This window comes from Nyctereutes procyonoides, unplaced genomic scaffold (assembly GCF_905146905.1).
Source record: "Nyctereutes procyonoides isolate TBG_1078 unplaced genomic scaffold, NYPRO_anot_genome, whole genome shotgun sequence".
NCBI classification, from domain to species: Eukaryota; Metazoa; Chordata; class Mammalia; order Carnivora; family Canidae; genus Nyctereutes; species Nyctereutes procyonoides.
Window position 1 is genome coordinate 1,182,288 of NW_026575049.1, and position 12,654 is coordinate 1,194,941.

A 12,654-nucleotide genomic window follows, 5' to 3' on the forward strand; every position below is an offset into this window, starting at 1 on the left:
TGGACTGGGGACCCCAGACAGTAGAGACACGACCCTGCCTTCAGCGGGGACCTGGCACGGGACTCCATCCCAGGGCGTCGGCGTCCCGCCTCCCACCAGGGAACACTCCGGCGCTCGGCCCCTGGGCCCTACCCCTGCGCAGACGTGCTCTGCAGACACTGAGGTGGCCACACGCCCCAGAAATCTCAGCCCCCGAAAACCAGCTCTTCTACCGCCAGCTTGCCAGGGGTCCGTGCGTGTCTCCCCCGCTCTGGCTTCACTTTCCTCCCTTAAATGACGAGGGCATTAGGGGAAAGCGCCGTCTCCAGGTCTAGCAAGCCTGGATCTGCCCTGAGGTCACCAGCTGACCACACGGGACCACAGGATGGCCCCACTGTGTAGGTGACTCGCGGCCTGGAGGGGGGTCCCGAGTCTGTAGGAGGCGCTAGTGATGGGCCCGGTTTGCTCTCCTCTCCCCAGTGCCGCAGCTCACTCACCAGAGGCCAGGAACTCCTCCCCATAGGCCTCCCTGACCTCCGGGCTCAGCCGGTCCCATGTCTCCTGGAAGCCCCTGGAAATCTTCTCAGGGTTGGTCACGTTAGTGCTGAAGTAACCAGGCTCGATCACAGCTACCCTCACCCCGAAGTAGGTGAGCTCCCTCCTGCAAGCAGACAGGCAGAGGGGCCAGGGCTTCAGGGGCCTCGCGGACAAACACAACAAAGCCGTTTACCAAGACCTGATGTGTACTGAATGCGGGGGATACAAGGTAGGAAACGATTTTGTAGCGAACCACGAGGTATTGTTGAAGTGCTGAGAGCAAGACTGACCCCAGCCTAGTCCCCGGCCACCAATGCAAGCCTCCAGGCGGGGTCCCCCATCTCAGCTCCTCCTCCAGAAAGTGAGCCTGCCTAATCCCTCAGCATCAAGAAACCCAGAACTTGTGCTGAGAGAGAGGGGACACTGAAAAGAAGAATTCTGGGAGGGCAAATGCTCCTCAGGGCACATTCTCCCCAAAACTCCTGAACTCCAAGGTCTCGAGGTGAGGAGCAGGGGAGAGAGAAGAGGCTCTGATGATGAGCCGCGTGAGGCGAAGAAAGCTCATATGACTTCAGGTTCTGAAAAACACCCTGGGAATCTTCCCACTTAGCAGAAGAGAGGTCACCCTTGCATAGAGAGAATCAATAAGGAGACACAAATGAATCTGGGCCATACCTCTGTCCCCCACACGCTCCTCCACCCACTGGGCGGCCGCCAAGATGCTCTCTGTCTTGGTGACATCCAGGATCACCGTGTCCAGCCTGTCTGATGTCTGGCTTCTCAGCTGCTGGGCCCCCTTCTCCGTCAGACATGCAGCCAGCACCCTCAAGCCTCGCAGGTCCAGCTGCCTGGCCAGCAGGTTCCCAAAGCCCGAGTCACAGCCCATGATGAAGACGTACTTGTCCTGGAGGTGGCTCACCACCTGTCTCTCCCGGTACCAGCGCAGGAGGTAGTACAGGCCCACGAGGACCGCCAGGGACCACCACATGGCCTCGCAGGGGACAGATGACAGGCTGCGATCAGAAAAGTCTGTGGCCTCCTCAATCCAGATGACTGTGAAGGCAGTCTGGCCTCCGGGCCCCCTGGCATGAAATCTAATTTCCCTCCTGGTCACTATCCGTCTGGAACATTTTTTCCTCTCCCCGACCTGTCTGCTCTTTGACTACTTTTATAAGTGCTGACACAGGCCCTTGAAAATCCCAAATCCTGCCCAGAAAGAAAACATGCCTACCAGCAGTGCTCCCCAGCCCTATCACTGCATTCTGCTGTGTCCCTGTGGCTGCAGGCTGAGCGACACAGGTCACGCTGCTCTGGGTTCCAGGTTTAGGACTGCCTCACTTGTCTGCTAACATGCAAACTTCATATTCCCAAGCTCAGGAAGGCTCTTAGGAGGGAGATGCGCTTTGATTCAAGACATGTTTGCATTCAGCATGTTCCCTGAGCCTGGGCTTCCTCATCCAGCTCAGGATACGGGGTTCACGTCTCAGAAATCTAAGTCACTGGCGGCCTCTCTAGGGGAGAAGAAGGCAAAGAGCACAAGGTCCCCTCCCGCTGTAGAGGGCCTCTGGGGCAGACCAGTGTTTAGAAACTAATGGGGTACCTGCCCCCAGAGGTGGAGAAAGGAGAGAAGGGACGGGGTGGGGGGTGGGGGGTGGACGGGGTGGGCACAGCAGCACAGAGGCTGCTCCCGGTTGCCGGGAGGGTCGAGAGGAAGCGCTTGGCCAAGTGGGTCTCAGCAGTCGCCACCCCCTGCTCCGTGGAGATGGCCTGTCCCCAGCCCTGGGTGGTGCTTGCATCCCGCCCCCCACGTCTAGAATCCCACACGTGGCCGCGGCCGTGTCTGGGGGGGTGGGCAGGGCGCCGAAGCTGCCCCCGGCAGACTAAACAAGGAGGCCCCGAGGTGGACACAGGCTGTGCGTGGGGGGGCTTCAGGCTGACGCAGAGGCCAGCACTTCACAAGAGGAGGCGCACAGGGCTGGGGCTGGGGAGCCTTCCTCAGGGCACCCCAGCGTCCTCTGACAGGGTTGGGCGCTCGTCCCTGCCCTCACACACTGGGCCTCTCCCAGAAAAGAGGCCTGGGAGGGCGGGGAGTCATGGGAGGCTCAGAGGGATACTGAGGTTGGCTTCCTTGGGCCTCTTGGTCCACGTGGCTCTCCTGCCCTCTTCCTGGCCCTGAGGCAAGGCCCCTCAGGAGGCGTCAGTGTTGGTGTCCCTCAGAAAGCACGCGCAGAAATCAGCCACCTCGCTGTTGCACAGCTCCGGACACTCTGGAAAAGACATCTAGCTGTGGTCCCAACCTCTTGAACACCTGTCCCCAAGGGCCTGCAGCATGGCTGGATCATCACTGTTTGGGGGAAGAGAAACGGTGGAGATCCGGAAGCTCCAGGAGAAGGCTGAAGCGATGGCTTCATGCCAGTGAAGCGGGTGGACCTCACTCCGCGCGGACGCGGACGCCTGGAGCCTTGAGGCCGCGCCCGGCAGGGACCCCGGCTTCCGGCACCAGCCAGCGCCCCGCGGCCCGCGAGATGAATGCGTGTGGACGTAGGTGACTCTGCCGCACCCCGCTTTGCTCTCCATTGTCACCTGCGGTTCTCACGTTGGCCGACCATCTGAGAGTCCCCACAGCCTCCATTCCCTCTTCTTCACCCCGACGGCGAGACTCAGGAGGATCTCGTGAGTCCTCTCAACTCCGGCTCTCGGGGAGTCCAAGAACCCCTGTGATGTCATCAGGCTGCAGCCCTAGGAAGTGGAGGCCTCCAGAAACACTGGAGAACTCAGGACTCCTTTCTGCCCAGCATGTTAGGTGCTCGACAAAGGTTAGTAGAAACTGAATAAATCTAGAGTCAGCAAGGGACCATCAGCACATGGACAGAGGCCCCCGGGAGGAGGTGACAGAAACCAGGAAGTGGGGGGCTCCTGAGGGAGGAACAGAAGCCAGGAGATGGATAGGAAATTGCAGAGCCAGGAAGAGCCGAGCCAGTTTCCCAGGGGGTCTTCAGCCTGCGGTCTCTCCAAGCCTCTCTTCCTTGCACTGACCTTGCACACCTCCACATACACTCTCTTGGGAAATCACAGGGAGGAAACAGTTGTCCTTCATCTTGTGGAGGCAAAGACAATTCACCTGCACTTTCTCAACCCCCGCCCAGGTCATCCCAATGGGCTGTCCCCCAAAGGGGACTTTGCCCTCACTCAAGAAATTTCCCTGAATTCCAAAGGCTCAGTCCCTTCCATGGAAGTGTAGGCCATACCCCACTTTTTTTTTTATCCCAGCCCCATCCATGAGAGATGCTTTCTTTTTTTTTTAAGATTTATTTATTTATTCATGAGAGACATACACAGAGAGAGAGAGAGGCAGAAACACAGGCAGAGGGAGAAGCAGGCTCCATGCAGGGGGCCTGACATGGGACTCAATCCCAGGTCTCCAGGATCAGGCCCTGGGCTGAAGGCGGCACTAAACCGCTGAGCCACGTGGGCTGCCCATGAGGGCAGTCATTTTTAACACTTTGGACATCATGGACCCTTTTGAGAATCTAAGAAAACTCTGCCCCATAAAAGTGACTTAACACAACATATGGGATTTTGAATATACTTTTTGGGGCGTTCACAGACCACCTAAAGCCATTAGGTGCCAAGAATCCAGGTCAAGAATCCCTGTAATAAGGGCTTACTGAAATACTAGCAGTGGGACTCAGGCAAGTTGTTTAACCTCTCTGTGCCTCCTGATGTGATAGAGACCTTGTCTATGATGGTGGCCACCTCGTTAAGCTGTTATGGGGATTAGATGAGGTGGTACACGACAGCCAAACTATGGAAAGAGCCCAGAGGTCCATCAACAGATGAATGGATAAAGAAGATGGTATACACACACACACACACACACACACACACACACACACACACACACACTGGAATATTACTCAGCCATCAAAAATGAAACCTTGCCATTTGCAAAGATGTGGATGGAACTAGAGGATATTACGCTGAATGAAATAAGTCAGTCAGAAAAGACAGTTACCATACGATCTTACTTATATATGAAATTTAAGAAACAAAACAGAGGATCATAAGGGAAGAGAGGAAAAAGTAAAACAAGATGAAATCAGAGAAGGAGATGAAGCATAAGAGACTCTTTTCCAGAGGAAATAAACTGAGGGTTGCTGGAGGGGAGGGTGTGGGGGGACAGGGTAACTGGGTGATGGGCATTAAGGAGGGCACGTGGTGTAATGAGCACTGGGGATCATATAAGACTGATGAATCACTGACCCCTACCGATGAATCCAGTAATACATTACACGTTAATTAATTGAATTTAAATAAAATTTTAAAAGAAAGAAATGAGGTGGTACATATCAAGCACCTCGAAAGCATGCCTGGTAAATGATAAGTATGCAATGAATGTTTACTATTAGTATTACTACATCTCTTTTGTGGTAGTTCTTAGTGGCACCGGGATGTTCTTGACCTTCTACGTAAGAAACACAACACAAAAAAAAAAAATTAAAAATTAAAAAAAAGAAAAAAGAAACACAACACCAGACAACTAAATAGAAGAGGAAGCCAGTGTCCATCCATTTCAGAGGAAAATGGCTCATCGTGGTGAGACTAAGGACAGGTATCTCAGGGTAATTCCACAAGAAGGGATCTCTTCTTCCTCATTCCCAAACAGTGGGAAAGGGACATGCTTATGCCGGGCACTGCACACATCTCATCTCACGCATCCCATACAATAACCCTTATCCTCACTTTGCAAATAAAGAAACTGAGACTCAGAAAGCAAGGTGGTTGCACAAGGTCACATGGCTACCAAGTGGGGGAACAAGGTGCCAAAGCCAGGTCTGGCCCCCAGACTAGTGTTACCGCCACCGTGGCTCAGAGAAGAGTGCGCAAGCAGGAAAGAGCTGAGCAGAACCAAGGACAGGCCCGCGGGACCACATCCTTCTTTGGGAAGCCGGGGAGCCCTTTATCTGGTGCTGTTGGGCAGACGAGGTGTGGGGAAGCTGGCGCAGGAGGGCAGAATGACTTCTGTGGCTGGACGTGGCTTCTGCCCTCGTGACCTCCTGGAAGCTAGGCTGGGGATGGAAGTACCGTGGTTGCCAAGCTCCTCTCAGCCTAAACCAGCCCACAATCCACCTGCCCTCCACACACGAAGGAGGGTCCACGGCCGTGCAGGCCGGCCAAGTGGGGGGATTCCTGGGACAGCCCGCCCAGCCCCTCCCTCCAGGGTCCAGGCACAAGCCCTTGGCCCCCACCTGACCCTGGGAAGCTGCTGCTTTTATCTGTGTCTCCAATAACTCCTCCCTGGTACCTTCCTTCCTTTCTGATTGTTGATAACAATGTCTTGTCTACAGTTTTTGAAAAAAAAGTTAGAGGGGGGTAGGAAGGAGAAAGAGCAAATTTCCAGGAATTGTTTTGCTGCTGCTGTTCCTGTTACTTGGAGCAAAGCTATTTGCCACCCCCCCTCCTGCTCAGGTTGGCAAGAAGCCTGGGTCCTGCCCCCTCTGTCTTTCCCTTCCTTCCAATCTCTCTTTCCAGCTGCACACCTCCTCCCTCCAAAGAAAAACACCACATGAAAACTGCAGAGCTGTCACTTATTGCTTCCTGAGGGAGCAGCTTTCCCTCTGTGCCTCTGCCAGGAGGCGCCACTGTCATTTCCTCCTGCTGCAAATTCGAATTCAGTGAGGTGGGGGAGGGGGGCCCGGGAGCAGGTGGAGATGAGGCCACGGGGAGTGATGTCTCAATGACGGGGGAGAAGGTCCGGGGGTGAAAGATTGAGACCCAGGAGACATGAGCTGCTAAAATGCAGTCTTGAGAGGAATGAAAATGGCCTTGAGCCAGAATGTGTAGAGAGAAGAGAGACACAGAACGAGGGTCTTCCTGGAGGGTGCTTGGTCTAGTAGAGCCTCCACCTGCATGGGTCAAAGGCATGGAGAAGGAAGTGAGAATTCTCAGAAGGCTCCCTATTGAAAAACAATACCCATAGGATAGAAATCGAGATCCTAAAGAGAGAGAGAGAGTAGAACTGTCTGGAAAAAATCAAAGTAAACCACATTTTACATCATCATCATAGCTCATCATGACAGATTTCTTGATCAAGGCCGGGTCTGACGTTTGGGTAGAAGTGTGACATAATAAGAAACACATCTGCTCCCTGAGTTCCTAAATCCCTTAGAAAATTTCCTAGATGGCTTCAGGATGGGGACTGGTTCCCAGAAAGACCGAGCCTTGATTAGAAGCTTAGAACTTCCAACCTCACCTCCTGTCCTCCGGGGAGAGGTCAGAGACTAGAGATTAAACTAATAATAGATCATGCTTATGTACCGAAGTAGCCATAAAAATTCCTAAACTATGAGCTTCAGAGATCTGGGCTGGTGAACGTATCTCCATGCCGGGAGGCCTATGTACCCCAGCTCCATGGGGACAAAGCTTGGGTGGGACCCTTCCCAACCTCACAACTATACCTCTTTATCTGGCTGTTCATTTGCATCCTCTACAATAAACAAAGTAAATGTTTGCCCTGAGTTTCCCTGAGTTTTGTGAACCACTCCAGCAAATTACTGAAGCTGAGGTGGGGGGATTGTGGGAACTTTGTAACCCCGTTGGACAGAAGTGTGGGTGCCTTGGGGACCTGTCGTTTGTGACTGGCATCTAAAGTGAGAACCATCCTGTGAGACCCAGTCCTTAGACCTGTGGAATCTGACAGTAACTTCCGGTTGGTGTCAGAAATGATAGATTTTAGGACACCCACTTTGTGCCCAGGGGTCGGGAAATTGGTTAGTATGGAGGGGAAAACCCTACATGTTTGGTGTCAGAAGTGTTGCGAGTAGAGAGACAGTTTTCCTAGAGGAGGCCTTAAGAAAACTGCAAAGGTAAAAACATCCCCTCTCATGGAGATGGCTGGTGGTGATGGTTGCGCAACAATGTGAACATAGTTATTTTATTATTTATTTAAGTAATCTCTGTGCCCAGAGTAGGGCTCGAATTCATGACCCTAAGATCAGGAGTTGCATATGCTCTACCAATTGAGCCAGCCAGGCAGCCCTTACTTAATGCTACTGAACTGTAAAATTAAAAATAGGGCAGCCCAGGTAGCTCAACGGTTTGGCACCTGCCTTCAGCCTGGGGCATGATCCTGGAGACCCGGGATCGAGTCCCACGTTGGGGTCCCTGCATGGGGCCTGCTTTTCCCTCTGCCTCTCCCTCTGCCTGTCTCTCTCTCTCTCTCTCTCTCTCTGTCTCTCATGAATAAATAAATAAATAAAATCTTTAAAAAAATTAAAATAGCTAAAATGGGGGCAGCTGAGTGGCTCAGTGGGTTAAGTGTCTGCCTTCAGCTCAGGTCATGATCTCAGGGTCCTGGGATCCAGCCCTACGTCAGGCTCCCTGCTCAGTGGGTAACCTGCTTCCCCCTCTCCCTCTGCCCCTGCTCATGCTTTCTGTCCCTCTCAAACAAACAAAATCTTTTTAAAAAAAATAGCTAAAATGGTAAATTTGATGTTATGTTTATTTCACTACAATAAAAAACTAATTAGCAAACCTTAAAAAAAATCCCATCCCTGAATGGATACACAAAAGGTGGCATAGCCACACGATGGAATATTGCTTAGCTGTGAAGAGTAATGAAGTACAGACACATGCTACAGCATTGATGAGGCTCACAAACATTGTGCAAGTGAAAAAGAAAACAGACACCAAGGTCACACATTGTATGATTCCATCTATATTAAATATCCCTAAGAGGTAAATCCCCAGAGATGAAAGCAGAATAGGCATTGCCAGGGGCTGGGGGAAGAGGGCAATAGGGAGTACTTGATGGGTGTGGGGTTTTCCTTTGGGGCGATGAAAGTGTGAGCACCTACACAGAGGCGGTGGTTACACAACGAAGTGAAGGTACCAAAAGCCACTGAACTGTATGCTTTGAGCCGGTTGATACTGGTACGGGCACTCTACCGCAATGAGACGTGCACCCCTGGTCCTCTGCAGCCTCGCCCTGCAGCCCACAGAACATGGGCCTGGTGCCAGGTGGCTCTGCCGTCTGCACCGTGTGGCCTGTGTGAGAGGTGACCTCTCTGGGCTTCACAGAGGATAAGAAAGCCCCTCCTTGTCCCCACCGGGTATCTCAGGGATCCAATGATTAACTGAGGCAGAAGTGCTCTGAGAAGCAGGAAGCTCTGCTGACACCAGGTGTTCCCCACCACACAAATCCACCGGCCCTGTGCCTTACCCTGTGGCTTGGAAGGAGAGAGAAACTTGGTGTCTGTCTCTCTCCAGTAAATTCTTTTTTTTTTTTCCTTATTTTTTGAGATTTTATTTCTTTGTTCATGAGAGACACAGAGAGGCAGAGACACAGGCAGAGGGAGCAGCAGGCTCCAGGCAGGGAGCCCGATGAGGGACTCGATCCCGGGACCCCAGGACCACGCCCTGGGCCCAAGGCAGATGCTCAACCACTGAGCCACCCAGGCGCCCCTCTCTGGACTATTCTTTTTTTTTTTTTTTTTTTTTAAGGTTCTCTGGACCATTCTTGGCCACACCTCATGCTGCTTCCCTCTCCGCATCTAGGAGACTCCCTGAAGCTCAGCCCAGCCCTCCTCCCCAGCCCACCCCGTTCAGTCTTCCCTCCCTCTCTCTCAATTCCCCCTCAGAGCCCAAGTGCAGGCCGGGAGACCGGCAAGGGGCGGGTGCGAGCCAGTTGGGAAGGGCAGGGTGGCTGAAAGCGTGGATGACTTTCAGATTTATTTTAGCCTGCCCGCCCCATCCAGTTCTGCTTTCGTTGGAATCGACAGACAGGGGAGTGGGATTCCAAGCCCGCTGGAAGTGGAAAACACATGCACGGAAAGCACTTAGCACAGGCCTGGCCCTGTGCTGAGCACTTCACTTTGTGGCCCACTGGATTCTCCCAACACCCCCATTAGTGGACGTTACTGTCCCATTTTGCAGAGGAGAGAGCTGAGGCTGAAGGACGGACATTCACGTAGCTAGTGAGTCAGGAGTCTGGGTTTTCAATGCTTGCAGCCCGGACTCCTCCCTGCCACAGGCACACTGGGTCATCTCCTGTGACTTCCCCTCTATCTGGATTGGGGGAAGGCAGGAAAAACCCTGACCCTCTCCCACAGAGCCTCAGCCAGTGATACTGCTTTCCGGATGAGAAGGACGGCCCTGAAGCCCACAGGCAAGCCAGGCCCACGGCCACGGTCCCTCCAGTCTCCTCGCAGCTCCCCAGCAGCCCAGACGACCCTGCAGGGACCAGAAGCACTCCGGGCAGAAAGGCAGGTGGGTGTCTCCCTCTCAGGAGAGAAGGGAATCTGAGCCTGAGGACAACTGGCTTTCATGCATGAGCCACTTATGTCCTCAGGGATAAAATGGGGGGGGGGTGCGAGCATGTGTGTGTGCGTGTGCGTGCATGTGTGTCCCACATCCATAGCCCAAATGAGAGAGAGTAAGACTTCCTAGGAAGGCCCATGTCAAAGGGCCAAGGGGTGAAGCACCAGGAGAGAAGTGGAGAACGGAACCAGCCTGTGGCTGGAGCTACCGGGGCGCCTGGCTGGGGGCAAAGCCGGCCAGGGCGCCGCGTACTATTTCCCACCGTCTGAATGTTTATTTTTTTTTATTATTTTTTAAAGATTTTATTTATTTATTTTTGAGAGACAGAGAGACACAGGCAGAGGGAGAAGCAGGCTCCACGCAGAGAGCCCGACATGGGACTCAATCCCGGGACTCCAGGATCACACCCTGGGCCAAAGGCGGGCGCTAAACCGCTGAGCCACCCAGGGGTCCCACATCTAAATGTTTAAACTCCCCCTCCTGGGACGCCTGGGGAGCTCAGTGGTGGGGGGACTGCCTTTGGCTCAGGGCGTGATCTGGGGCCCTGGGATCGAGTCCCGAGCCCTGCCCTTCCCTCTGCCTATGTCTCTGCCTCTCTCTGTGTGTTGCTCCTGAATGGATAAATTAAATCTTAAAAAAAAAAAACAACTTAAAAAAGGGACACCTGGGTGGCTCAGCGGTTGAGCGTCTGCCTTTGGCCCAGGGCATGACCCTGGGGGTCCTGGGATCGAGCCCCACCTGGCCTGCTTCTCTCTCTGTGCCTCTCCACTATGTGTGTTCTCTCTCCCTCTCAAATAAATACATATTTTTGAAAAAATAAAAAGTCATGAATCCCTCTGTCGCCTCTTCAGACCCAGAATCGCTTCCCAAAGCCTCCCGGCCCCTGTGGCCCAGGGACTTGAGACGCCAGCCAGGCGGCTTTCGGGGTGTGTCGGCCCGATGCCCGCCCGGGAGGACGCGGGGCCTGCGCCCCCGGGGGCCGTCACCTCGGCGCCCACCGGCGACCCTGGGGAGATCCGCAACTGGGACGAGCTGCTCTACTTCTTCAACCACACCCTGCCCGAGTGCCACGTGGAGCTCAGGGAGGACGCGAAGCAAGTGACGCTGTTCGTGCTGTACCTGGCCATCTTCGTGGTGGGGCTGCTGGAGAACGTGGTGGTGATCGGCGTCAGCTGGCGGCGCGCGGGCCGGGGCCTGCTCAGCCTGTACGCGCTGCACATGGCCGTGGCGGACCTGGGCATCGTGCTGTCCCTGCCCGTGTGGATGCTGGAGGTCGCGCTGGACTACACCTGGCTCTGGGGCGGCTTCTCCTGCCGCTTCACGCACTACTTCTACTTCGCCAACATGTACAGCAGCATCTTCTTCCTGCTGTGCCTGAGCGTCGACCGCTATGTCAGCCTGGCGGCCCCCAGCCCACAGCCCCGGCAGCAGCGGCTGCGCCGGGCCGTGTGCGCGGGGGTCTGGCTGCTGTCGGCCGTGCTCCCGCTGCCCGAGGTGGCGCACATGCAGCTGCTGGACGGCGCGGAGCCCGTGTGCCTGTTCATGGCGCCCTTCGAGGCCTACAGCGCGTGGGCCCTGGCCGTGGCGCTGTCCACCAGCGTGCTGGGCTTCCTGCTGCCCTTCCCGCTCATGGTGCTCTTCAACGTGCTGACGGCCTGCCGCCTGCGCCGCGCCGGGCGGCCCGAGGGCCGGCGCCACTGCCTGCTGGTGTGCGCCTACCTGGGCGCCTTCGCCGCGTGCTGGCTGCCCTACCACGCCACGCTGCTGCTGCTCACACTGCACGGCACGCATGTGTCCCTCCACTGCTACCTGGTGCACCTGCTCTACTTCTTCTATGACATCATCGACTGCTTCGCCATGCTCCACTGCGTGCTCAACCCCCTGCTCTACAACTTCCTGAGCCCCAGGTTCCGGGAGCAGCTGCTGAGCGCCGTGGTCCATTACCTGCCCAAGGCCCGGGCCCGGGAGGACAGGCGCGCTTCCTCCTCCTCCTCCTCCTCCTCCACCCAGCACTCCATCGTCATCACCAAGGAGGGCACCCAGCCCACTGCAGCCGGCGCCCAGGCCCACCCCGGGGGGCCGAACTAGCCCCCCCCCCCTAGGGTCTCCCAGGAGGCCCGGAGAGCCCAGCTCCCAGGGGGGTAGAGAGCTGGAGGCCCGAGGTGAGGGCCGGGGGCGGGGGAAGGGTCCCAACACTCCTGGTCGACCTTGAGTGTGTCCATCCCAAGAAATGGAGATGGGGAGGCGAGGCGGCGGGGAACAGCAGGGAACAGGCCTTTGGTGGCGTCCGCTGGGTGTCCCGGTCCCCGGGAACATGGTGAAATAAATTACCCAGACAGCCACGACTCTGGCTCCTTCCAAAATCTGTACTTCCAGCCGGGACAGGCCAAAGAGACGCCGGCAGAAACCGACGCACTCATTTCAACAGCCACCCTGGCCCGAAAGAGTGTGCTCCGCAGGGACCTCACACAGCTTTCCTTTTGTGTTTGTGCACTTGCCGACGCCCCAGCACACTGCGCAGGCTGGGGGGACAAGGGGTCAGAGGCTGAGGAACCAGGAGGCGACGCAGGACATTCCCTAGCATCCTCAGTGACATGGTAAACGGAGGGAGTGAAGCACAGGGCTGGGTCCCGCCCTTTGCCCCCACCCAGATCCTCTCCCCTTCATCCATCCCGCTTCCCTCCCCACGAAGCAGAGGGGCCAGCCCACAGTCCACGCTCCTCACAGCCCACCTGCCCCCGCCTTCAGATCTAGGACATTTCCAGACTCCCAGGAAGAGATACTCTCAGAGATGCACCATCCCTCCCTTTCTCTCCAGAT

At 55.4% G+C, this 12,654-nt stretch overlaps 2 protein-coding genes across 2 annotated transcripts; one reads left to right on the forward strand and one right to left on the reverse strand.

The window, feature by feature from the left end:
- Nucleotides 1–468: 468 nt before the first annotated feature.
- Nucleotides 469–1,504, reverse strand: LOC129511561 (retinol dehydrogenase 16-like). Its single transcript, XM_055328372.1, has 3 exons — nt 1,192–1,504; nt 693–789; nt 469–640 (listed from the first exon to the last, which is right to left on the reverse strand). Exons 1-3 carry the CDS (start codon nt 1,502–1,504, stop codon nt 469–471), a joined length of 582 nt encoding a protein of 193 aa, XP_055184347.1.
- Nucleotides 1,505–9,652: 8,148 nt separating this feature from the next.
- GPR182 (G protein-coupled receptor 182) lies at nt 9,653–12,255 on the forward strand. The gene is made up of 2 exons (XM_055328904.1): nt 9,653–9,783; nt 10,686–12,255. Exon 2 carries the CDS (start codon nt 10,774–10,776, stop codon nt 11,920–11,922), a length of 1,149 nt encoding a protein of 382 aa, XP_055184879.1. The 5' UTR covers nt 9,653–9,783; nt 10,686–10,773; the 3' UTR covers nt 11,923–12,255.
- The last annotated feature ends 399 nt before the right edge of the window (nt 12,256–12,654 follow it).

Excerpts from the sequence above, each read along its gene's own strand:
- LOC129511561 (XM_055328372.1), bottom strand. The coding sequence starts at position 1,504 with ATGTGGTGGTCCCTGGCGGTCCTCGTGGGCCTGTACTACCTCCTGCGC. Across the intron at positions 790-1,191 it reads GGAGCGTGTGGGGGACAGAG|CACTTCAACAATACCTCGTG; the intron begins GTATGGCCCAGA and ends TCTTGCTCTCAG. Across the intron at positions 641-692 it reads TTGGTAAACGGCTTTGTTGT|GAGGGAGCTCACCTACTTCG; the intron begins GTTTGTCCGCGA and ends GTCTGCTTGCAG.
- GPR182 (XM_055328904.1), top strand. The coding sequence starts at position 10,774 with ATGCCCGCCCGGGAGGACGCGGGGCCTGCGCCCCCGGGGGCCGTCACC.